Genomic DNA, 27,767 nt, shown 5'->3' with positions numbered 1-27,767 from the left:
CCCCCCCCAGCTTCTAGTACCATTACTTTTGAACTTGCTCCAAATATCTAGGTTTCTCACTTCTTTACTTTCTTTCTTTTTTGGAGTGACTGCCTCCATTGTCGTCATTTCTGGCTCCATTGAAGCTCGCCTCTTACCATCAATCTTCATAAATAACTGTAGTGCTTCTTTCTCACACCCTTGAAATTCCACCCAAACTCTTTGCTTAATCTGATGATATTTTGATGCACCCAAATTGATGTATCAAAATCTGGACCCTTCTCTTCTTCATGGGCTAGTGAATTTAGAGGTAGAGCTTCTTTTATGGCCCAATCCCCAATTGTACTCCCCTCCCCCAATTTCCTGGTTCTCTGTCGGTGGGTCTTCCTTTTATGTCGCTCCATTTGAATTCATTTCATCACAATATTCAATAAATTGTGATTCTCCGATACTAGAAGTTCTCCACAGTTTATACAAATGCTTGAATGGATACGACGAATCCAAACAAACATAAATGACAAGGTGACACAAATATTTTCAAGACTGATAAGGCAATATATTAAATGTAAAAGAAACATCATTCATGAATATGCTAGTAATGGAAGATTGTCCCACCCTGCATTTGGTGGATAATTTGAAATGAGAGAAATCAGCTTTTGGTATAAACAAGAATATTTTTAAGAAGCTGAGTCTATTTTTGAGATCTTATATTATATATGAGATAGTTAAGGATAGGAACTCAGTTTGTGCTCTCCTTGTAACTATGAAGGACTACACTGCTTTGTGTAGTTCCTGTTTAAATATATCCTTCTAAAAAAATCAAAAAAAAAAAACAAAAAAAATGCTAGTAATTAGTAGTTAGAAATTAGCACAATGAAGTTACACAGTAAATCCAAAATTAGAAACTTGAAATTGCAGTTGTTTTTTCAATAAGAAATTTAAATTTACTTTTTAACTTGATTGACATGATTTTTACTTCATACATTTCTTAATTACAAGTTTTTCAAAGATTGAACGTCAACATTGATTGGAGTTTTCAAATCCTCTCCCGTATAATTGTTGTTTCTTTTAGAATTTGTTTTTATTGAATTATACTTGTTTTTCTTCATTAGCGCCTAATCGCTAAAGAGTAAAGACCGAGTGCACTTCACTTGTGCTATGCTCTTGAACACCTAATTTTTTATTTCCTTCGACAACACTTGTATATTATATTTTCTAAAGAATAAAGAATAATTAAGTAATCAAACTCCTAATGCAATAGTCAAAGGTAGATTTAATGACACAGAATCTATAATTGACTTTTTTCATAAGAAATTGTCATATGCGGTAGTAGATAAAGGAGGCACCAAGCCCTCTCTTCATAATACACATTTAGCAACATAGTTATCATTTGAAGGTAAGTCAAAGCAAGACTAAATTTGCAAAATTCAAATTTTTAAGAAGACTAGCTGACACAAATCAATCTGGAAACAAGTAAACATATAAAAGCCTAATAAGAAGTTAAGAACAGTGATATCGTCAGGAAAAACTTGGTATTCAGTATCCTAAATTACAATAACATTGTAACATGGTCAATCAAAAGTATTAGTTTACCTACTCCCCTTCTTTAAACCTGAACCCTCATCTTTAGAATTTCCACCTGCCATCCTCGAATGAATAGAAAAGGTCCATATGTTTAATAATTTGTTCGTGTAAGAGAAAAATCATTTTATTTGTAAGAATTAATAGAAGAAGACTTTTAGGTAATCTAAGAAAGAACGATAGAGAAACACAACAAAGATTCTTGCAACTGACCTTCAGAATCAGTCTTCACTTTATCATTCGGATTGATAGTTCCCCCTCTAACAAATGCCTTGGAACCTGGCGCATTGTCCACTGAAAACGACTCCACAAATTCTTGATACAGACGAGCTGTTTCATCCTCTGCCCTCTGCCAAAAGAAGGCATACATAGTTAGCAAAAAAGACAATCACCCTTTCAATTTCCACTATAAATCAAACCTGCAACACTCATACCTTTTTCTTTGCCTCTTCCTCTTCCCTATGCTTCTGGAAAGGTGTCTTCTTCCGAGCACTCATCTTCTTACCAGATATTTCAACTTGAAACAAATTTATTTGGTAAACATCCTTTGTCAGAAAAAACATTATCAACAAAATAATATTCCAACAACTAACTTGGAAAACACATTTATTCCCCCTTCTGCTCTTCGAAAGTTTGTACTAGCATAATGCCCACAAGGGCACTTAATTATGCTACCCGTACTAGAACCATCCCAACACTACTTGATATGCTCATGGAATTTTGTTATAGACACCAACAAGTAAGAGTCAAAAGAAAGCTCTGAATTTCATTCTAAACTAAAAATTGCCAATGAGGCCTTAGTTTAGTGATTAGCGGGTTAAGCTGAAGGTGCTAAGACCAGAACATCCCGCGTTAAACTGCAAGGCAGAAGTAACTAAATCCAACTCCCAGTATCATTGATTTGTACTACTGACTTGTCCATTTAAATGAATGAAACAACAAAAGATGCTGGCTTTTAGCTAAGATTCGACCAAGAAAGTACACTTTTCAAACTTAATCAGCAATACCAGCGAAACCCAGAAATCAGTCCATAAAATAACATAGAAAACAGTCAAATTCACAATGCAAAACAACAGCATAAAAACCACTCAAATCACAAACTGTTCCAAGAAAATAAATTGAGAAATTGAAGAAAAAATTCGGGGGATTACTTTGGAGCTAAGAGAATTGTATTCAGGCTCGCTGCAAAGAATCCACTCACTCTAAACTCTTCTGAAGTGAAAGATGTTGGCAGTCACGTCGGTCATTAGCTTTCCGATTAGCCCTGCGGCTTTTCCTCTTTCTCCTGTCTGCTGCTTGACGAATCAGGAATGGGGGGGCTGCTCTAAATTTGGGCTTGTCTTTTTTGGGCTTACGAACTGGTGATCTCTAAGAGCCCAATGCTCTGGACTCAGGGAGGTCCTATCTGGTACATAAACTTACGGAAAAGGGCTAAAATTATCCCTATCGTTTGATAAATGGTTTATAAATACCCTCCGTGCATCTATCCGTTCAAAAAAATACACTCCGTCCATCTATTCGTTCTAAAAAAATACACGAAGTTAATTCTATTAACATAAATACCCCGCGACTAACGGCAGAACTGATGGAGTGTGTTTTTTTGAACGGATAGATGGACGGAGGGTATTTATAAACCATTTAGCAAACGATAGGGATTTTTAATTGGGCCACGTGGCAATCTTTGACTGGAACAAAAAATGGATATTATTTCAACCCATTACCTTATCCGACCCATTTACAAAAATGGGTAGTATCTATCACACTCATTCCCATCTCCCCATTTCTTCTTCTCCAATTGGGACACTGCATACACACACTAACAAATTAATTAAAGAATAGATAAAACCCAAAATCAAATAACCCGAAATTCAAACCATATTCTGAAATTTCTCCGATCAAACTCATGATAAGTATTGAACTCTTAAATGGAAAATCAACAGATACATTTGGGTTGTTAAGTAAGAAGACAAGGATCAAAACAAACCAAAAATCTGAAACAAAAAAATTGAGCCCAAATGCTAAAATTGTCCAAATATATCAATCAAATCTAGGAGAAATGTTGAAACTTTGAAAGGGACAAGTAATGGAAATGTTTGGATTTTTCATAAGAAGACAAAAGAGTCACGAAATAACAAAGAAAAAATAACTACATCTAACTGATACAAGCACACAAGAAAATTGAAACCAAGGTGCTAAAAAGCTTGAAATTATTACATTCTAGGAAAAAATTGAATATATAAAAGGTTAAAAAAAGTAAAGGGTTACCTTTGGGATGTTCATAAGAAGAAGAAGAAGAGGACAAAGAGCCATGAATTGCAGATGAAGTGAAAGCCAAAGCCATATTTTCAAACACAAAGAAAGATTTGTTTCAACAAAGAAACGCTAAAAATTCTTTGTGAGATGAGAGTGGGTGTGCTGGGTGATAAGAAAAAAGAGAGGAAAAAAAAAAGCAAAGAGAAAGAAAGAAAATAATTAGGCGGGTCAAATAAATAGGGTCGGACCAGGTAAATGGGTAAAAATAAGACCCATATTTGATTCTTGGTCAAAAATCTCTATCGTTTGCTAAATGGTTTATAAATATCCTCCGTCCATCTATCCGTTCGAAAAACCACACTCCATCAGTTCTGCCGTTAGTCGCGGGGGTATTTTTGTTAACAGAATTAACTCCGTGTGTTTTTTTGAACGGATAGATGGACGAAGTGTATTTTTTTGAACGCATAGATGGACGGAGGGTATTTATAAACCATTTATCAAACGATAGGGATAGTTTTGGCCCTTTTCTGTTTAACTTATAGGGTCTTTACATAAATAGCAGGTCAGATTTACTATTTACTTTTTTCAGCCGCTATATATATATATATATATATATATATATATATATATATATATATATATATATATATTACACTGATTATATACGATTATACATAAATTATATATATATATAGCCGCTAGCTATTTCAAATTTAAGTCGTTGGGTGAACGACTATTCAGGTTTTTATCAAATGTCTGCTTTTCAAATTTAAACACTTTCATGGCAGCTTTGGCTATTTTTCCCAAATTCAGAAATGCCAAGTACGTTTAGATACGACTAATAACGATAGTATACCTACTCAGGCATATTCTGTCTTTTTCTCTTGCCATCTTCATTTGTATATCGAATATTCTCAAACCTATCCATATATTCAATTTGTTGGCATTCAAATGAGGCTTGAGGTCACCTCACTTGATTCTCTATCTTTTACAATTAAGGTGAGGGTTTAAATCCCATTAACATAATCCTTTTTTTTTAATCCACTCGCTCAGGCTTTCACCTCCCGTGGTGGAAAAGATTTGACATTGATCACATCTGCCTTGTTTATACAAAAGAAATAGAGGGTACAAATGAAGGGATATAACAACCTTAAAGTCAATTACTCAAATGGTCATTTACTATACTCATTATTTTGTTATTCCAGCATTATATATGCTTAAATACTTTTTATTTATTTAAAATAATATTTAGTTATTCTATAGGTAAGTCCATATGTAAATTAAAAAGGGAAAATCATATATTAAAAAGTTTTAAAAAAATAAAAATAAGATAACTGTTTATAATTAAGAGGGTAAAATAGGTATTTGACAATCAAAAATTTGGAAAATCTAGTTGAGTGACCTTCTGACTGCAATATGCATAATTCAGTGACTTTGTTGTTACAAACGAAAGAAAAGTGACTTTAGGAGATAATTTGGGATAGTTGAGTGACCATTTGAGTAATAGACCCAACAACCTTACCTCCAATAATACACATAGTTTCACCCTTACACACACTGTTTCTTCTCCTTTATATATATATTAAAAAGGCCTTGCATATATAGTATAAATAACTAAGTGGCTCCATAAGTCCATATGGGACATCGGTCTCTCTTCTTGCCTTTCCCTTTCTTCCAAGTATATATATATATATATTTTTTTAATCTGTATACAAAGGTAGAACATCCTCATGGTCATGAACATAAGCATATATTCTGTAAATATATATATACGGTAAAGGGCTAAAAATATCCCTATCGTATTCTAAATGATTTATTATCGCGCTCTGTTCACTTATTGGTCAGAAAATACACTTAACATTATCTTGCGGTCTGAAATTACCCCGCGACTAAAGAGTGAGAAGAGTACAAATAAGAGCTCTCAGCTTCTCCAAGATTAATTAGCAAGATGCATGATCATGAAATATCGTTATCTATTTTGATAGCATAATATGTCAGTACGTCAAGATACTTAAGACTAAGTGCCCGTTTGGATTGACTTATTTTAAGTGCTTTTAAGCCAAAATAACTTTTAAGCCATTTTGTAGTGTTTGGATAGAGTAAAAAAGTGCTTTTAAGCACTTAGTTTTAAGCTAAAATGACAAAAACAATCCAAAAGCCAAGCTAGAATTTCTAACTTATGGCTTAAAAACTATTTCGGCTTAAAAGCCACTTAAATTAAGCCCATCCAAACGAGTTATAAACTTTCTACCTTAAAGCATATATCTTAGCCCAATATAAGTTAATTATGGGTAAGGTTAGAAGGGATGAGAATATTGCAATATCCTTGCTGATTATCAAGACTAATTAAAGAGTACAATTTTGCCATTTCAATTCAAAATTAGCATATTAATCAAGACTAAGAGGGTGTTTGGCTAAGCTTATAAGCTGGTCAAACTAGCTTATAAATATTTTTTGGCTTATCTACGCGTTTGGTAAATACCCGAAGTGCCTATAAGCTAAGTGCTTCTAAGCTAAAAGCAGTCATAAGTCATAAGTTGGGCACCCCAACTTATGGCTTTTCAGCTTATAAAGTTTGACCAAATTTATTAATTTATCCTTAATATTATTTTTTAATGCACAAAAGATTTTTCGCAAAATATATTTCCTAACTTTCTCTTCATTCCATGTTCGTTGTCATCCTTTTTATTACAAAAAAAAAATTTAATTCATAATCTTTTGTAAAGTTTTTAAGGATATTTTAGTCATTTTAATAAAATAACAACTTATCAGCACTTTTTTACCAAGCACATCAACTGCTTATTATCAGTTTCAGCACGTTTATCCAAACACGTAAATACTTATTTAAAAAATCAGTTTCAATGCTTAAAAATACGTTTCAATACCTCAAGCTTATAAGCTATTTACAATCGGCATATCCAAACAAGCTCTAAAGGGTAATCTTTTAGCTTCCCTTGCATTACAATTGTATACGGCTAAAATCGGGCCCACCCGATTTCACTGATTTACCGGTGTCGCGCCCCTTTTTCTCGCGAAATCGGGTTTCGACGTCGTGACAACTCTTTTAAGGAAGGTGTTAAAAAGAGAAGAAGAGTCGCCACCAAACGGGTTTAAGGTGTGTTAGGACACATATTTGTAAATAACTCTGTTTTAACTAGTTTGCATCACCAAAGATCGGTTAAGGGCTCGAAATTACCTCGAAGAGAAGGTGTTAGGCACTCTTCGAGGTCCACAACTGTGGATCCTGGCCGAACTTGAATTATATGAATTAGTCAGACAAATGGAGACAAAGAAAACGAGGAGTTCGGGAAGTTTTTTTTTATTATCAACAAACTTTCAACACTTGGCTTACAGATAAATAGGAATAGTTGGGGGGTCCTAAGTTTTTTAGCCTAAAGAATCACCCCGTACAGCATAAATAATACTTCGTAACTCCCTCTGAATAGGGTGTTACTCATATTATCCAGCGGCCACAGACTATCATCTCCTACTACACGATTACTATCTTCAAGTTGTTACTTAAAGCGTACTAGTTCAATTATAAGTCGTACCCTATGCGTGCACTACCCGTCCCATACCTATGATCCAAGAGGTTTTGGACCTCTATTTGGTTGGTTCTAGACTTTGTCTAGGCTGCTCAAAAATGCAAAAACTAGGTGTCACACCTCCTTTTTACACACCTACCACGAAGGATAATGTATAAGGGAGTTTTTCCATTTAAAGTGACATTATTCGAAATGGGATTATTTATTTATTTTTAGAGTCGCCACTTAGGATAGGATTGGCTTTTGGTGTCCCAAGTCACCGGTTTAACTTGAATCCCAAATCGAGGAAAATTTTGACTTCCCAGTTGGAGTCTGCGAACCAGAAATTCTAAGTAAGGAATTCTGTTGACCCGAGGGAAGGTGTTAGGCACCCCCGGATCCCGTGGTTCTAGCACGGTCGCTTAAACTATTATAAATGGCTAAATATCTGATTTTAATACATGTTTCAATTTAAAGTGCAATTTAAATTACTTACCGCTTTGAATTAATTTTTAAGGAATTTGCAACATTGTTAAAACACGTCTCGAACCACGTCACATAAATGCACCCGTGGTTTTTGACATATTCCAACGCCGTTGAGATTTGGATTTGGGTCACATAAATGTGCACCCGAATTTAAGAAGGTAATATTATTAAATGCCGGGCCTAAAGCAGCTAGTGTATTATTAACTTTGCGGGAGGCCATGAAATTCGCTAAATGGCACGTTCCGAGGTCTAAATATTTATTTAAAGAGGGCCACGCGATTTGTGATTTTATTTGGCACGGCGCACCTCGTTTTTATTTTAAGGCCAACCTAAAAGGACTATGATTTTCTATTAAGTATTGTCTCTAAAAGGCCTAATTAATTAGTTATGCGAATCAATTATTACTAAGAGTATTCAAAGAGGCTCAGGTCTTAAGTCCAAAATTTAAACAAGTAAAACGGGACCTTCAGCACGTTGGGCCTCAAAGCAGTCCATGGGAATGAAATACTATTTCAGTTTTGCTTAAACAAATCGTTCAGAGCTTTGGGCCCCAGACGAACCCAATACAAAAGTAAAACAAACAGGGATTTGGGCCCAAGTCTGCACAGGCCCTCAGCCTAGCGAAAATGAATGGTTTGAGGCGGGCCTGTGGATATTCAGAGCAGTGATTGTGTTACTAGGCCAAATTAGGCCCAAATCTACGGCCTGGACTGTCCAAACCTCACTACTAACCAATTGGAAGCTTGACTTACTATGTTAATGGCTAATATCAGGACTTAAATTCTGATTTATACAAAACATGAATTAAAATTGAAGATAACATTTCATATACTAACAGCGTAGCAGTGTTTATCATATGGACTTCGTGGACTAGCAGGAATCAATTTCACAAACAGGCCTGAAATATACTATTTTACCAGCTTAATTGAAAGCAAGCTCGTCCATTACATGTGAATCATGTGAGACTATTGAATTCGTAGGCTTAAATTAGCAAATAGCTTCAATGTTCAATTCACAAGATCAAATAAGAGGTTGAGGAAATGCATTAACTAATATTGTAATTCAAGTTACACTCCCTGTTAAATTTCAACTAACCAAAATACCACAAATAAAACTCAGTTACGCTAGGCAAGCATTACTGAATATCCTACTTATACATTTTCTGAGAGAAGAGGAAAAGCAGTCCAGTTATTACATAACATTGAAAGTCCAGGTTCATTACATTTCAAATACTACTACTATATAATCTAACATGTAAACTAATGTGCTCACAAGTAAAATAAACATGAAATTAACGTGAGTAATTTGTCATTTATTCAATAATTTGAATACACTTGCTGATTCAGCTCTTCACACATCATTTGAGATTGAAGAATACCTGGAATTGAAGTAACGTAAAAGGTGAGAATCAGCCCAAACAGACAGAAGAACAGCAGATGCAATACAACAGGAAATCAGCAACTCAAAGTTAAGCTCGAACCCAGAAATGACATCAACCAAAACCCAGCAATTTTACAACCAGTAAATAGCCCAAAATCAACTCGAATAAACGGATTTAGCTCGAAGTTAACTCCAGAAACTTTAAAAAAAAAACCTTAATTACTGAAAACCAGGAAAGTTCAAGCCATTTTGGACCTTAGATAAGCTAGGAATTCAAATTAAGAGCTGGAACTTGAAATTGTTGTTAGGAAATTTCAATAGAACAGTGATTTTTTTGGAGTTTTTTTTGTGTTGTTTTTGGGTTTTTTGAAGAACTAAAATCTAAAATGGACTCTTTCTTCTCAGATTTTAGATCTGTGCTTTTTGAATTTGAATTTCAAATTTTCTGATGTTCAAAACTTGCAGAAAGTGTTTTGGGGGGGAATTTTAGAGGCTGGAAATTTTTGGGAATTTTTCAGATGTTGAAAACCTGGAAAAGAAGGCAGGTAGGCTGCCTTTTATAGGCAGAAGAGGGGGAGGAAGCTTCTAGATTTCATCTACCCATTTCCCCCCTCTTTTATTTTCAGTTTTTATACATTGGTCCTAAAGTTTTGACTTGTTTCTCAAGCTACTGCATTAAGTTTCTGAAATTAGGACTAAGGCCCTATTTTAGAAGGTCCTAGAAGGTTCTAGTTTAAACTACAACATTCCTATACAATTCTAAATACCTAGATTACCCTAAACCTAATTTGAATTACTAACCTAATACTAAACCAAACCTCAACCCCTTTTTTACCCTAGTTAAAGATCATCAGTTGTAACCAAGCAGTACTAATAAGAAAACCTAACAATTAACTAATTAATCAAACTAGAATACTCCTAATTAACACCAAACCCTAAAGCTAAATTCAAGCTGAAATCAAATTATCATCACAATTACAACCTAACACAAAATTTTAAACAGACAATAAAAATCGAAATAAAAAATGAAAATTAAGACTCAAAATAACATGAAGAGCTCCATACACAGAATCAAATCGCAATCTTATGGTTTAAAATTAAACAAACACCTGAATCATATGAGCGAAAGGAGATTAACTACTATTGGAACAAATCAAAACCCTAGATTAATCCTAAAATCGAAATGATGGATTAAAACAAAACAGAATTAAAAGAAAAAAACAAATAATGAAGAAGAAGAATCCTAAGAGCATTCACTGATTTAGCTAAACAAATACTAAAACAAGATTAAAATAAGAAAAGAAAAATACCTTAATTAAAACTGTGATTCCAGCCAGGCCCTTGCAAAATCCGGACTGAAACTTGTCCTTGTGTTTCCATGAGAAACACAAGATTAAGGACTATCACAGTCCAAAATTGAACGAACTCCGAAGTTTGAAAAATTAAGGTTTTGAGGTCAATCTTCGATCTGAGATTCGAACCAAACGGGGATGATTCGAAGGCTAAGGGTTGTGGATTTGGGATGAGGGGTGTAAGGAGATCATGTGGTGTTAATTTGGCGAAGTTTGGAGGTGGTGGTGTTTTGGCCGGATTTTCAAATCAATATTCGAGAAGATGGGCTAAGAATTGAAGGAAATTGTTTTGGGGGCTGGAAAGAGGAGGGGGAGAAGGTTTAGGGGTGTAAATTTGGGGTTGATTGGAGTTTCGCCACCGCCGTGGGCGATTTCCGGCCGGCGGCGACGGCGGAGGAGTGGTGGCGAACGGTGGGGCTGAACAGGGTACGAGGATGGAGGCTTTTGTCTCTGATTTTGTAAAGTGTTTCATTACACTTTTATTTAAAATGCTTGAACGAATCTGGACCGTTGGATGATAGGCAATGAACGGCCTGGATTTACTTAGGCCAAAACGATGTCGTTTTCCTAGTCTGGGGCTGGACCGGGTTACTGGGTATTTGGGCTTGGTCGGGCAACGGGTTTGGAGGGGTTTTCGGCTGGGATTTTGCACGAAAATGGCCCAAAAATTGATGGCCTGCTTTCCTTTTCTTAATTTCAATTCCTTTTTATTTGTTTTCTTCTTTTCTCTTTTTTTTTTTTTACTATTTTCTGATTTTATTAAATGTAAGATTAAAAATAAAAGACCCAAATTGACTCTAAAATTATACTAATTAATTTCCAAAATTAACTAATTCCTAATTTAAAAGAAAACTTAAGACAAATTTTAAAATTAAAAGTAGAAAATGCAACAGAACCCTTTTGTTATTTTCTTTATTTTTGTACTATTAAAATGCGTACTATTTTGTATTTTTGGAATTATATCAATTAAAATGCACACAAAAATGCAAACAAGACACGAAATCATGCAATTAATTCCTAAAATCCAAATAATAAAAGAAAAATCCTAATTCTAATGAATTTTATAGGAGTAATTTAAGCGTGGCAAAAATCACGTGCTCACACTAGGCGACAAGCAAAACATGTAAGACTTCACATAAAGACAGTCAAAGGCCCAAATTATCCTCCACACATAAACAAGCAAATGCACGCGGGCAGTTTAAGTTGTACATAGTTTTGGAATTCAGACTTAGAGTCTTATATGCATGGATTCTAGGTGATTCTAAATTCCAATATCGTATATGCGGTGCTACTGTTCTAAATTAATTGATTTATAGATTATACGTGTTATAATACCTACAGACATGGATTCTAAGCGATAGGCATCCAGACATGCAAGCAATTTGAAGAACCCGCGTTATTCTTTGACAAGTATACGAATGTCGTATACTGATTATTAAGAAGAATTGCAGACTTCCAGTCATTAATCTTGTAGATGCTGTGCCTAAGTGATTTATGCCCTATGTGACAATGAAACCTAGGATTATGCATGCTTTTGATAGTGGTCTAAGTGAACAGAGTTGAGAGGTGCATCATTAACGGTTATTAAACGAATAATGATATCCTATAGACGTGGTCTCTAATGATTAGCGCCTGGGATCGATTTTATGGTTATACTTGGTCCTATAGGCATGATCTCTAGTGAACAGTGCGAGACAATAGCAAGAAGGTGATCAAGAATCCCATTGGCATGATTTCTAGTGTATATTGTAAGATAATAGCAAGAGTCCTATAGGCATGATTGCTAGTGAATATGCTGCGGTGATTGAAAGATAGTCCATTGATATTTGTTCCTATAGGCACGATTTCTAATAACACATAGCAATAAACATAATTGCGACATTTTCTACTTGTGTTTGCTAGCAGACAGTATGTGTATGTGTGTGTGATTCCTCTAATGACATGATTTCTGTACTGAACATAGTAATTGAACAACACGTTGTCACGACCCAAACCCCGGTCGTGATGGCGCCCAACACATTGCTAGGCAAGCCCGACCATTTACACAACCTTAGCCAATTAATCTCAATAGATAAATAAATATTCACTACTAAAATACCAATTTAATGCGGAATTTCTGAAATAATCTCTAACGTTCGAAAACCCCAAAATAAAATACTAAAAGTACTAATCGGCCCACAGAATCTGGTGTCACGAACATGAGCCTCTAAAACAGATTATTCACCTATTGCAAGTCCGACTAGGAAAAATACGAATAAAATGATAAAGATAGATGGGAGAAATCAAGGCTGCGAACGCCATGCAGCTACCTCGATACTCCCGGATAATGCTGCTCAGCTAAAACAAGTCCTCACTCACCCTGTGGTGTACCTGAATCTGCACACAAGGTGCAGGGAGTATTGTGAGTACTTCCAACTCAGAAAGTAATAAATATAAATAAAGTCTGAGTATAAGAAATCCTAAATAAACACAAAGTAAAGCTAAAAATACAATAAACAACGAATACAATTATAATAAACACTACAACAGATGAAGAATAAATGACAATTAAATATGCAATGCAACACATAAACCGGTACCTCCAGTACCCCGCTGCGGCGTGCAGCCCGCTCCATTTATTTAACGTCGACGACGCTCACCGGGGGTGTGCAGACTCCGGGAGGGGCCCCTTACGGCCCAAGCGCAATAATAAGCCATCTCGTGGCATCAAACAGGCCCTTGGCCTCATATCAATATTATTATTATACCACTGCGGCGTGCAACCCGATCCCATACTCAGTCCAAAAATCACATAATAGTATAAATTATTCAGCCCAAACTTCATTTAAAAATATTACTTAGTTTCTAATTTAAGAAAAATGGCTGAGTTCCCAAACACAGTATTAAATACCAGGACTGAGTTTAACATTTATAAATATGGTAAGAAACCATTAAAACAATCCCTGAAGGATTCAAGTAGTTGGCACAAGGCCCAATGATAACAATTTAATCCATTTTTATAAGGATATCACAAAACTACAATCAACTAGGTAGTAATTTTATTAACGGGACGGACCAAGTCACAATCCCCGACGGTGCTCTACCCCATGCCCGTTATCCGGCGTGCAAGTCACCTCACATAGCACTACGTTGTGCAAATTCGGGGTTTCAAACCCTCAACACAGCATTTACATTTATTACTAACCTCAAGCTAGCCAAAATCCTAGCTTGCTATGCCCTTGCCTTTCGAATTCACCTCCTCGAGTGTCGAATTTGGCCAAAACCACAACGAATACGTCACAATATGCTAAGTGAATATAACCCAATCGAAAAGACTCGAAAAACATTGAAAATCACGAAGTTGGCAAAACTCGAGCCCCGGGCCCACTTCTCGAAAAAATTACGAAATTAACATCACCGGATTCCTCGTCTCGCCGCGAGTTCATACATGTCAGATTTACCAAAATCGGAGCTCAAATGCCCCCTCAAATCCCAAATTTTCATTTCAAAAGGTTAAGCCCTAGTTCTTCCAATTTACTCAAATTTACATGAATTTAGAGGTTGATTCTTCAACAAAATGATGTTTCTAGGCCATAGGACTTACCTCCAATCAATTCCCGTCGAAACCCTCTTCAATTTCTAGCAAAAAGCTCTCAAAATTGTCCAACAATGGAGGAAATAACCCCAAGGTCGCGGATGAACTGATATTAAAACCCTTCTGTCCGCCCAGTTTTTACCCTACGCGAACGCGGTCAACACCCCCCGCGTTCGCGATGAACAGAAATCATTGACCAGGAATTAACGCTACGCGAACGCGTCTCCCAGCCCGCCAACGCGATACTTCAGGATCTCCAACTACGCGAACGCGGACCCCATTGGCGCGAACGCGATGAATAAACTTGGCAGGACCCCAGGCCCCTTCTATGCGAACGCGTGATCCTCACCGCGAATACGAAGCTTCGCCTTCCAGTACTACGCGAACGCGACCCTATGCCACGCGAATGCGAAGGCCAAATTTTGGGCTACCCAAATTCCCTCTACGCGTTCGCGACCTTACCCACGCGAACGCGAAGGGCAAATCTCCGCAACACCAACAGCTGAAAACCTGCAACCTTTTGAGTCCAAAAATGGTCCGATTGACCCTCCGAAACCACCCCGAGGCCCCCGGGACCTCAACCAAATTCACCAACCCATCCTAAAACATTATTCAAACTTGCTCCAATCATCAAAACGCATCAAACAACGCTAAAACCATTAAATCACATCGGATTCAAGCCTAAGTTTCTTCAAAACTTCCGAAATACGCATTTGATCAGAAACCCGACCAAAACACCTCCGAATGATCTGAAATTTTGCACACACATCCAAAATCACCTAACGAAGCTATTGCAACTCTCGGAATCTCATTCCGACCCCCGGATCGAAATCTCACCTACCAACCGGAATTCGCCAAAATACTAACTTCGCCAATTCAAGCCTAATTCTACACCGGACCTCCAAAATCAATTCCGATCGCACTCCTAAGTCACAAATCATCCCCTGAAGCTAACCGAATCATCAGAATTCATATCCAAGCCCTCTAACACAAAAGTCAACATCCGGTTGACTTTTCCAACTTAAGCCTTCTTAAAAGAGACTAAGTGTCTCATTTCTTATCAAACCCCATTCAAATCAACTCCAACACATCTAATACTGATACTGAAACATAAGGAAACAGAAAATAGGGATAACGGGGCGGTAACACACATGACGACGGGTCGGGTCGTCACACACGTATAGCACATAATTATCAAGTCCTATAGGCACGTTATCTACCCATTTTTGCATGCAAATATTACATTCTACCCATTTTCCCTTTTACTAGCACCCCAATCGTTTATACAATGGTATTATTACAGACCCAAATGAACAAATAAACATATTATATTACATGGCAATAGACAGGCCTATAGCGGGCCCAAGTAAACAACTAAATACCCAGCTTTACTGAGCTTTCGACATAGCATGATCACCGGTCCTTAGGGGAGTTCAGCCCCCTTCCAATAAGCCACATCACCAAGTAATGCGTCACTTGGGACAATCGTCACAAAAACACATCACATGATAGGGGAATAGAGCAACATGGATGGCTTGGGGTTAGAGGAATGACTAAGGCCAAATCCCTAGTGTGTCAGAGTTCACAAGGGCCTCAGATGGACCCCGAGCAGTGCTCACACTAGAGATGCCAACAAAGAACCTAGGTAGCCTTGGCTTTCAGCCGGCTAAGAATAGGGATTCAGAATACCAAAGTAACAGGAAGGGAGGATGGACATAAACTCATAGAAGGATCATACAACACAACTGCTCAAGTAGACTAGCAAATTCAAGCCAGGTTCACATAATCAAAGTACCATTTTAATCAGTAATCATAGGAATTAAGAGAAGAAGCAGGTTTGTAAAACATAGGCTGATAATTAAAGGTTCAAATTAGGTTAATTCTAATCTAATCCCATATTAATCTATACTTGAACACAATGGAAGGATACACATATTGATAACCATGAAAAGGAGAGAACAGCAGATGAACCAAGTCATACTGGAAAAACATGCTAGCACAAGAGTGATAGAGAATAGAGTGTTTGCCTTTAGAGAATCAGGATAGCATGAAACAGGTTTAAATAGTCTCAGAGCAGTATTACAAAACACTCCAATATACACAGGACCCAGTAAAAGTTCATTCAAGTAAAGAGATTTCCACAGAGCTAGGGCATTAGCTAACCACAATATGCAAAAATATAATACAAACACAATATTGAAGCCCAAAATTAACATGTTAAGATGCTATTGGGTCTAGAGCTAATCTTAGGAGATAAGAGATCACAGAATGCAAATTATAGTGAAGCATGGTATGAACAATAGACTATTCTCATGTGTTACAGAATGACATCAAAGTTGAACACCATCATAGTTGAATCAAAGTTCAGACACATGTGCAGGAGAGAAATTAAACATTCTGAGGGTTTAAACACTAACCAGTAGCAGGATTAAAAGAGTGCAGAGTGTAGAAGCAAAAAACCCAAATCCCCGATGCTTCAAAGTTCACAAGAGCCTCGAGAATGGGCTCCGAGCAGTGCTTGCAATGAAGGAGGTTATTCAATAGTTTCAGCGAGTTAAAGTAACAGTGAGTGAATGAGAGAGTAATGGAAAACGGTAGTCAGAGTCCCGGTCCCCAAAATCTCTTTTGAGGGGGGTTTATATAGTAGAAATCAAACAAGTAAACATGGAAACAAATTATTCAAACACAAATAAGGAAAGATACACTAGAATCAATTAGGATCGGTTGTTTAGGGCTTAAACAAAGGGGGTTCAGTAAATCAACAGGGAATAACAACTATCACACAAATAATACTAAAAATAAAGGAATACAGAAGATTAAATAGAGAACGAGAAAAATCATACCAAAAATCACTTTGAGTCAGATTTTGGGTAAAAATAAAGTAGAAAATAGGGAAACATGGACAATTAAACAGAGATACGGAAAAGACTAGTCAAACACGAAAAAGGAAATGTATCAATCAAGAACCAGTGAGAGATGAGGGAACATTTCAAACTCTAGTTCAAAGGAAGCATAGATAGTCGAATATCTCACTGAATCGGACCATATATAATGTATATAGACGAAATATCGTCTAAATTTTAGAGACTGAAGGCGGTGGAATCCCGCTTCGGTACTGGTACGTGCCAAATTTGGGGCAAGTACCATATAACATCATAATCTTGCAAGGAATACTGAGGAATCACATAAAAGGTAAAAAATCATGGAAGGAATCCATGATTGAGACGGATTTGGAGAAAGTTTGAGTGAGGCGGCTAGGGTTAGAGGAGATGAGAGTAGAGAGGATTCTGAGGCGGCGGTTTTAGAGGGAATGGTTAGGGTTTGGGGGGTTTGGTTAGTTAAAGGGGCGGATCAAATGTGGGTCGTTGATCTCTAAGATCAACGACCGGGATTTAAAAAAGGGTTGGGTCGGGTTTTGGAAATAGGTACCGATCGGGTATTAGACAGGCACGTTTGATCTTGGGCCAGGGGTAACTGGGCTAATTTGGGTCCGAATTTTGGTCTTAAAAATGGGCTATTATTTAAATACACAAAAATTAGCAAAAGCAGTTTATAAAAAATACTTAATAAATAAATAAAAATATTATTTATGCAATAGAATGATTAAAAATAATAATTTAGCATCGTAAAAATATAGAAGGCTATTTTGACACAAATAGTATAGATAAAAGCAATTATATATGAATATAGGCTATTATCGCAAAATTAGATAAATAGCATAAAAAATGCAAACATAATTATACAAAATAAAGTAAAAATATTATGAAACATATATGAGGATGCAAAATATTAATTTGGATTATTAAGTCATCACAAAATAATTTGAAGGAATAATTAATAATTATTTAAGTAATTTAAATGCTGAACAAAATTAATTTAAAGCTCTAAAAATTATAGAAAATGCTTGTTGTCACGACCCAATTCCCATACCCGGTCGTGATGGCGCCTCTCGTGAAGACAAGGCCAGCCAACTAACCCAAAACCTTTCACTAACAATTATTAAACATGACTGAATAGAAGATACAACTTAATGGCATTAGAAACTATTAAGTACTGCCCGACCGGGGTGTCACAAGTCACGAGCATCTAGGGAAAAACCTTAACACAACTACAGGCCAACAAATATATGCAAGTGAAATTTCTGGAAAAACAAAAGACAACATCCGGTGCCGCGAACGCTGGCGGTCACCTTGCTCAGCTACAATAAGAATACCTTCAATCCGCTAATAACACGCTACCGGGTGAACGATACCTGCATCTGCACGCGAGGTGCAGGGAGTAAAGTGAGTACTTCCAACTCAGTGAGTAATAGAAGTAAATAATAACTGAGCAGCAAGAAATCGCGTAAAGCAACCAACGGGCTGTACAGAAGCCGGGTACAATTTCCGAGAAAACAGTGAAATCAGAGTATTCTTTAGAAATGTTTCGGCTCAGTTCAAATCTCTTTCGAAAATGGTCCTTTCAATAATTACGAAACTGTTCAAAATAATTAATGCTGATTAACACAGAAAAATCCGCCCCTCGGGCACAAATATCACAGCATAGCAGGTAATAATACAAATAAGTATGCAAGATGAACACATAAAAGTTCGCCCCTCGGGCACGAATTTTGTTACTAGTCAGTCATTGTTACCTGACCGGTCAGACATTGTTGCCTGATCCAATGCGTGTTTCAGTGCCATTGTTACCACTGGTCAGCCATTGTTACCTGACTGGTCAGCCATTGTTACCTGACCAAAACACGAATGACAGTGTCATTGTTACCACTGTCCAATTCTAAATGGGTACCCGCGCTCACTGTGGGTGTGCAGACTCCGGAGGGGCTCCTACAGCCCAAGCGCTATATCATCATAAGGCCTGAAAGCCTGTACATATCAACATGAAGGCCTGAAAGCCTTCTCACAAAAGCACCAACATGTCTTAAAACATTATTCAAACTTGCTCCAATCAACGAAACACCTCACTACCACTAAAATCATTGAATTACAAACTTCCGAAATACGCATTTGATCGAAAACCCGCTCAAAACACCTCCGAATGGTCTGAAATTTTGCACACATATCCAAATCACCTAACGAAGCTACAACAACTCTCGGAATTCCATTCCGACCCTCGGATCAAAATCTTACCTATCAATCGGAACTCGCCGAAATACTAACTTGCCAATTCAAGCCTAATTCTACACCGAACCTCCAAACTCAATTCCGATCGCACTCCTAAGTCACAATTCACCTCCCGAAGCTAACCGAATCACCGGAAACCACATCCGAGCCTCCTAACTCATAAGTCAACGTCCGGTTGACTTCTCCAACTTAAGCCTTCCTTAAAAAGACTAAGTGTCTCATTTTCTTCCAAAACCAATCCAAATCAACTCTAACACACCAAACACTGATAATGAAACATGAAGAAGCATGAAATGGGGAAATGAAGCAGTAACACATGAGACGACGGGTCGGGTCGTTACATCCTCCCCAACTTAAACAAACGCTCGTCCTCGAGCGTACCCAGAAATGTACTAGAAGCAACCCAACAACTGTATGACCTTTCCAAGCATATACCCGGGGTGGTCCCTCGCCACCCTATCTCGCATTGGTCCTATAACTCAATATTGCTGAAATTTCACAGTACACCTGAACCATAAACCATAGAACCACATTGCACTTTTCGAAATCAAACACAAGATCAAAAATTCACATCTATATTCAGAATAAGCCCGAACCAACTGTAATAACCCATACCTGTAACCTCAGGTAAAATCATATGATATACCACATAATCCAAACACTCGAAACGATAGTCTCTATTCACAGCAGTTGCCCACAATACCCAAATACCGATAGAAACCTCTTATTAGCTAAAGTCTTATTCCAACACTTTCATGTACTGCCAACGATAAATAAAATACGCGATAAACCGTAACCATTCCTCAGATCAACTATACATGAAGCCACTTCCCCTTTTGGCTAATACCACAACAGACTTCCGGGCCAAACCTAGATATTATACTTCTAGCAAGCTGAAATCACATCTGTTCGAATTCATTAATGACTCCAACGATCACCCCGAATCCAACACACCACCCCGGTGATACGACACCTCAATACAGGCCTAAGCCACGACTTGCATAATACACGCACCAATAAGGAACGGTCTGAACGTACTCAAATCAGGACAAATGATGCAAACGGAAGAGCTGTACCTCAAGCTCATCAATACCATTACAACACAAGGCTGAGACCCCGTCCCACATCATAGAAATGGAGTACCTGAATCTACCTCGAGAGGCCATACCCCCGTGTGGCCTTGCCACAATGCGCGATCTTATCCAAACACTGTTACACATGAACACCTCAAGTCACCATGCTCAAAATAGACAGCCACGCACAATTTAATGTCTGAAACCAAAGCAATTCATTACACCCACGGCGAAACAAATAACATACGACACGCAACCNACAATGTTTTTAAGATTACTGATGATGATGAACTTCTGGAGGAATACGGCAAATTCGACGACACTATCACAGTAAACATTTTTACTTACAAACCTATGAATACTAAATTTAAACTATAAATACTTTTACACTCATAAGATGAACGTTTTTTTGGCTTTGTTTTTAACATGATCCACAGTTTTTTGATGGACAAAGCTCAAGTGGAGAGAAGATTTTCGAGGTAAATTTCATGAAATTAAAACTTTTATAAGATGATCCTCCTCATCCTTTCTTTTAAGAAGATGAAAAAGATATTAGTTTAAGACACTGGTGTGCTAGGTGATGTTCTTGGTGTACTACCACCAGCCTTGACAGTAACTATCAGTATATGGTTTGGTTTTTATCTTGATCAACAGTGTGGTTATTAAGCAATGGCACATATATGATAACACAAGACAAATTGATTTATGACTCCAAAAGTGATATCAATAATTAGAAAGACATACCCTAGCAAGACACTTTGGAAAAAGACAGCAGAGTCCAACCCCACATGGTCAATAAGCTCAAGATTCAGGCATTTTCAGTCCATTCCAGTTCATGAACCTTATATACGCCCTCCAATCAACATTACTTGCTAAAAACTTTTTAGTCAAAATTATGCAATCAATGGTAGTATTGCTCTCCAACTGCTATTAAATGTTTACTATTTTTGTAGGATGTTATGGCCGAAAGTGAGAAGAAGTCTGTTTTACAAACTCCCATCGAAAAAAGCGTATCAGAAAGTGGATCGTCCGTGTTAGAAGATGGTAATGCTTGCAATGCAAAAATATCTCCTTTGAAGACGTATGACAAGAGGAGTAGATCCGCTAATAAGGTATCAACAGTAGGACAAGATGACGACTTCAATTCTCAACTCTCTAGCAACAAGGTTCGCAGAGTCGTTAAGAAAGAAAAGAATCCATGACTGGCTACTGAAATGTCTTTAGCTATGCAATTAAGAAAGTAAAGATTTTTATTATTTTCGCAAGTTATATGTGGAGAAGAATCGTCCAAATATTGATCTTCATTCATCTTTATTAAACATGAATTTAATTAGTAGTTATTTCAATCTTTCTATTAAGGTTTTTGATGCAACATGTTACTTACTTAAAGTTAACTGAACTTTTATGGCATGACATTAAAGATGCTGATGATGAGGCAACATTGTTAGCTAGCAGGCTTGAAAATAGGCCTAATACACTTGGTTCTCAGCTTTCTTTTCATCTAACGCAATTCTCAAAGGAACTAAAGAGCATGGCTTCTTCAAACAAGTTTCATAAAATGGATGGAGCAAATCTGGGGTTCTTTTAATCATAAATTATATATCCTTTCAATCAAAAATACCGCTACAGCTGTTTCAAAACATTCTCAAAAAGAAAATCATTATGCAATTGGAACGTAATTCTATTATATTTGTAACAGTTTTTTTTCCTACACATGAAACAAAGAAACAATATATACACAATCTCGAAGGACATTCAGTCCAAAGCCAACCATTTTTCATGGAAGGCAATACAATACATGTGCAAAAAATAAGGAATTATTAAAGCCTTATGTTATATATTGTATTAGCAACTGTCTATGTATCAATGACCTAAAAGTTAGATGAATTATAGAATCGATAGTGTACCATGATGCAGATTACTGGTGAGTAAATATACATACGGATAAATATACATAAACACCACGATTTTCAAATATTCACAATATTAGTAAAAAAGAGAAATTTTTAAGAGTTACAACTTACTAAGAGTTAATGACAATGGGCTAAATCCTTCGTTAATCAATTGAAAATATATTGGCCAAAAATTAAGTTTACTTTTGTACTTTAATTAATAATTATTTCGAAAATATATTTAGAAAATTTTCTGTGGGAGTTATAGTAAACTAAAAATACCAATATTTCTATTTTTGGAGGTTCTACGGATGAAGGAAATCACCGATAACAGTCGCGATGAGGTTTATGTGTATTAGTAATTTTTATTAACTTCAAATTAACTATTTTTCTTCAGCATTATTACATCACGTTCTTTATCTACTCCCTTTTATTGTAAAAATTTATTTACGCTCAATGTTTTCTTTGAGGTATTCCTATTGAATGTACTTATTCTATTGTTGATTTCTTATCAGGTGTCAGTTTGTGCAATGAATGATCTTTCGCAATAACATATTCAAGTACATGTCTCTCCTCATTAACATTAATTGGTGCACTTGATCTCAAGAAATTCTATTCCATGTTAAGATGAAAATGTTCGTTAGTCCTTTGAGACTCTTGGTGAAAATCGGTTCTTTTAAGTTCAGCGTGTGCTTCAGGTATGTGCCATTGGCATCTCTTTATTAATCTCGTGAAATGCTGCACCTGAATATATTGTCGTTTAATGTTGTGATTTTAAGGTATAAGGGTGTAAAGACAGAATTTTGAATGATAAATTATGTTTTTTTAAGGAGTTGCAATTTGAAGTTTGAAAATTTGATGCATTTACAATCTTTCTTTGTGTGGAGATGTTAAGAAGAACCGGTACCATGGAAAAGAGCTGCATTTTTATGTATTCGAAAAGTTTCAGGGTTGAACTGGGAAGGCAGACTTTTAATAGGTTGAAGTATAAAAATATTTTTCTTAGGCAGCAATTATTGATGGTTATGTGTTGAATGAAAATTTTGATGAAGCTTTGAAACTCTTTAAAGACATGTAAATGGAAGGTGTAGAACCCATCCAGCTTTTTATGAATGTTCAAACTCCACAAAATCGAAATTCTTTCATGCTGCTTTATGTATACTGTATTTCTTTATGTATACGGTATTCCTGCGCAACGCGCGAGCACGAATACTAATAAAGAAGAACATGCCAAAGATAAAAAGTTTGGCAAGACAAAAGAAAACACCACACTGCTTTTCGCCGATGTCGGCTTTCAATGGCTAAAACTTGTGTGATTTAATTATTTTAATCATATCACAGCATAACTAGTTTAAACAAAGAAGAACACTTCATCTATTTTCCTTGTTTTTTCACCGCCGTTTCTAATGCACTCAAAACGGTCGCCGACTTTCGGCGATGGAACAATATCGGAGAAAGACAATCTCGAGCCATCGTCGAAATTCACAACGATTGTTTTTACTTTTAAACTCAAGATTAATTCTTGATCTTAATCCCTAACTATGGTGGTTCTGATACCAACTGTAAGATAATTAATTCGCAGCCATAGCAGAGATTAAGACACAATTATACAATCAATCTAGAGTCAGAGTTTAAGAAAGTGTACCGTTCAACTCCATCGATTCAGCAGCGACAACAACCGGCAATTAAGCCTGAGACCAACTTCCACAATCCACTAGCTACGCGCTCTCACAGTTTGGAGAACTTGCTGATGGGACGTCTACTGTTACCACGTATTCAAGAGCCAGAATACGCTAGGGTTTTCTAATAGCTAGGGAAAGGAGGGTTGGCCTCTATTTATAAAGAGTGCCTACCCATCACAGGCCAATAGTTACTGGGCCTCACTTATCCACACACATATTAATTAATATTAGGCCTTTTATTTATCCATCACTTGGGTCACGTCACTATCCTTTCAGGCTATAACCAATTAACGTAAGTCCAAATTCCAACACATATGTCAAGAAGTTGAGAAATGAATTTGGTATGGATTGGAGTGATGTTACCAGGCACAGATTTGTGCTATGGTTAGCAAATCAACAAAAACTGCAAACGAAGGGGAGACTGCTACAAATGCACATTCCTATCACAAGAGATGTTGAGTGTTGCATGCGTAACCTGGGAGTATTAGAGACTCAACAACATCTGTTTGGGGATTGTTATTGGGTGAAAACTATGAGAGGTGCACTAGAAAGTTGGGCTGACATCAGATTACCAGACATGGCAATACCTGAGATATTACAGTGGATTAGAAGGAGGCATTGGAAGCAATTCAGGAAGGAAGTAGCAGCAACAATGATAGGAGCAATAGTATATCATACCTGGCAAGCTAGGAATTGGAAAATTTTTAGACAAATCAACTTGAACATGAAATTCTGTGTTGGTCAAATAAAGAAAGAGCTCGCAGGAAGATTGAGCATATATGTAGAGTCCAGAAGAGCAAGACAAGGTCCATTGTTGATACAACGATTGTGTAGTTAGTTTGTAGTTTAGTTGTTTTTCTTTTTGTAGCGGATGAATTCCTGTATTTAGAAGGATGTTTTTTGAGGTCGTGTAGTACTGGGACAAGCTAGTACACTTGATGCTCTTAGGATGTAAAGCTTTTGGGTTGTTATGGTAATATTCACAGCTATTACCAAAAAATAATTGAATTTCTTTAATATAGAGAAAAAACAATTAAGAATATAAGAACTAATTAGCAAAAGAATCTAATTCAATTCTTTAATAAATTCATCGTATGAGTGAAATTATTTTTAATTTAATACAACTCTCAAGATATATAAATTTGTTTTTAAGTTAATACATCATATGAGTGCCACAATTCAAAGTAATATTGTCTTATTTTTGTGATTATCATTTTATGGAAAATTATATCAATTTTATTATCTAGTACAATAGTGTTTCCTAAATCCTTTTAATAAAACACTCCTTCTGTATATAAAATTTAGGTACAAAAATATAAATGCACATTCAAATAATACTATAATTATTGGAAATATATACAAAATACTGCTAGTTAAGTCAGTCATAGTTAGTTAGTGAAAAGGACACGTGACTAGTGTGTCCAGCTGTCATTCTGTTTTACTCTGTATAAAAGGAAGGTTCACTTCCTTCTCTAACATATAGAAACAAAATACAGAAAAAGCTCTCTAGAATCTTCCACTGTTCCATTCTCTTTCAATGGCATTAGCTTATAACTGATTCACTGCTAGTTTTGACATGGTATCACAGCAGCGTTCGCGAGGACCGGAGCTCCGACGTGAAGACCTGAGCAATTCTCGCCGGAAAGTTCATCTTCAGAGAATCAGAGAAATCAACAAACGAGTAGTCTCAATTGGCTCAACTTGCTAAGTTTAATGGCAGAAAATGAGGTGACGATGCTTGATCACAATCATCCATTGTTCCTCCAGGCCAGAGATGCACCAGGTTTGGTTTTGATTCCCGTAAAACTCACTGGCCTTGAAAATTATGCCTTATGGAGTAGAGCTATGAAATTAGCTCTGCGAGGAAAAGGAAAATTAGGGTTTGTGGATGGAAATTGTCCAAAAGGTAGATATAGAGGAGAATTAGCTGAACAATGGGAAAAATGTAACGCTATAGTGCTATCATGGATAGGAAGTACAGTAGCGAGTGAACTAATGCCTAGCATAATGTTTGCTTCGGATGCGAAGAAAATATGGAGTGATTTCCAGGAAAGGTTCGATAGATCGAATTTAACGAGAATCTATCATTTGTGGACGGAGATCGCGACATGAGGCAGAATACAGACTCAGTCACTACTTACTTCTCGAAAATGAAAGACTTTTGGGATGAACTAGACATTTTAGCTCCATTGTCAAGCTTTGACTGTGAGGAGGCAAGACCTTCTATTGAACACTTGAAATCCCAACGCCTACTGCAATTTTTGATGGGATTGAATAAGAGCTATAACAGCATTAGGAGCAATATATTGGCAAGGAGACCTGTTGTTACAGTAAATGAGGCGTATGCCATTGTTACGCAAGAGGAAAGCCAAAGAACCTTGGGTGTAGTTGACAACAAAGAGCCATTGAATTTGTTGGCAGGGAAGGCTCAAATGGTTAGACCTAAAACTCTAGGACTAGTGTGTGAACACTGTGGATATAAGGGGCATCTGAAGGAAAATTGCTACAAGATTGTTGGCTATCCGGTAGATTTTAAAAGCAAGAAGAGATCAGGGCAACAAGGTGGAGTGTGGCAAAACAACAATAAATTCAACCAAGGGCAGTTTAGAGGAACAAATCAGAACAACACTGGCTTCAGATCCTATGCCAACAACACAGCAAGTGAGAGGCAAGTCCAAGGCCACTTCTTCACAGAAGAAGAATATTCACAACTGATGGGATTGCTAAATAAGTCCCCACAAGAAGGATGCAGTAGCAACATGGCAGGTACTGTTTCATTACTATCCAATACATATAGTTTTGAATGGATAGTAGATTGAGGTGCCTCACACCATATTACACCTTGCATAGAGTTGTTACAAGAACTCGGACATATAGATAAACTGCAGAACAGTAAAGTGCAAGTGCCAATTGGAGGAAGATCACAAATAGCTAATACAGGGAGCACAGAGATACTAGCAAAGTACAAGATCACTAATGTGTTGCATGTGCCAGACTTTAAGTTTAATTTGTTATCAGTGTCGAAATTAACTAGGGAACTTTCATGTTCAATTGCATGCTTCCGTAGCTTCTGTGTGTTTCAGGCACTTTACAGTGGGAAGGTAATGGGGATTGGTAGAGAAAACAACGGCCTCTACATTATGAAGAGAGGAATGGAATCACCACTTGGAGCAGCAGTAACTAAGAATGAAAACATGGCAACTTTGTGGCACTTGAGATTGGGACATCCCTCAGTAGGAGCAATGAAGCACATTCCCGTGCTGAAGGACAAAGTAAATGACAAGATTCAAGAAGAGTGTATGGTGTGCCCTATGGCTAAGCAGAGCAGATTAAAGTTCCCTAGTAGTGAGCATAAATCTAGTTGTGCCTTCCAATTAGTACATGTAGATGTTTGGGGACCCTATAAGAGGGCCACTTATGACAGAAAGCAATATTTTGTTACTGTTGTAGATGATTACAGTAGATTTACATGGGTATGTTTGATACAATCAAAATGTGAAGTTGTGGTTGTATTGAAAAAATTCTTGACTATGACAAAAACTCAGTTTGCAGCTGTTGTGAAAAGGCTTAGATCAGATAATGGGAAAGAATTTTTCAATTCACAATGTAATGAGTTGTTTACTTCACATGGGATAGTTCATCAGAGTAGCTGCCCATACACACCACAACAAAATGGTGTGGTTGAGAGGAAGCATAGGCATATATTATGTCACGACCCAATTCCCATACCCGGTCGTGATGGCGCCTCTCGTGAAGACAAGGCCAGCCAACTAACCCAAAACCTTTCACTAACAATTATTAAACATGACTGAATAGAAGATACAACTTAATGGCTTTAGAAACTGTTAATTACTACCCGACCGGGGTG

The 27,767-nt window shown here is 36.8% G+C and overlaps 1 protein-coding gene across 5 annotated transcripts in view; it reads right to left on the bottom strand.

The window, feature by feature from the left end:
- The window catches only part of LOC109209149 (protein RRC1-like), a 25,723-nt gene extending 22,829 nt beyond the window's left edge, over positions 1 to 2,894 (bottom strand). For 2 of the 5 annotated variants that reach the window (XM_019372346.1, XM_019372349.1), the window contains exons 1-4: positions 2,712 to 2,894; positions 1,995 to 2,077; positions 1,774 to 1,909; positions 1,573 to 1,618 (exon numbers count right to left, since the gene is read on the bottom strand). In XM_019372346.1, coding sequence (XP_019227891.1) covers positions 1,573 to 1,618; positions 1,774 to 1,909; positions 1,995 to 2,057 — 245 coding nt within the window. In that variant the 5' untranslated portion in view covers positions 2,058 to 2,077; positions 2,712 to 2,894. Of the gene's footprint in view, positions 1 to 1,572; positions 1,619 to 1,773; positions 1,910 to 1,994; positions 2,106 to 2,711 lie in introns of those variants that run through there. The other 3 variants (XM_019372347.1, XM_019372348.1, XM_019372350.1) reach the window with 3 other exon arrangements.
- Between the last annotated feature and the right edge of the window lie 24,873 nt (positions 2,895 to 27,767).

Source organism: Nicotiana attenuata, unplaced genomic scaffold, assembly GCF_001879085.1.
Source record: "Nicotiana attenuata strain UT unplaced genomic scaffold, NIATTr2, whole genome shotgun sequence".
NCBI classification, from domain to species: Eukaryota; Viridiplantae; Streptophyta; class Magnoliopsida; order Solanales; family Solanaceae; genus Nicotiana; species Nicotiana attenuata.
Note: the sequence above shows the minus strand (reverse complement) of the source record. Positions and strands in the feature narration are given on the sequence as shown.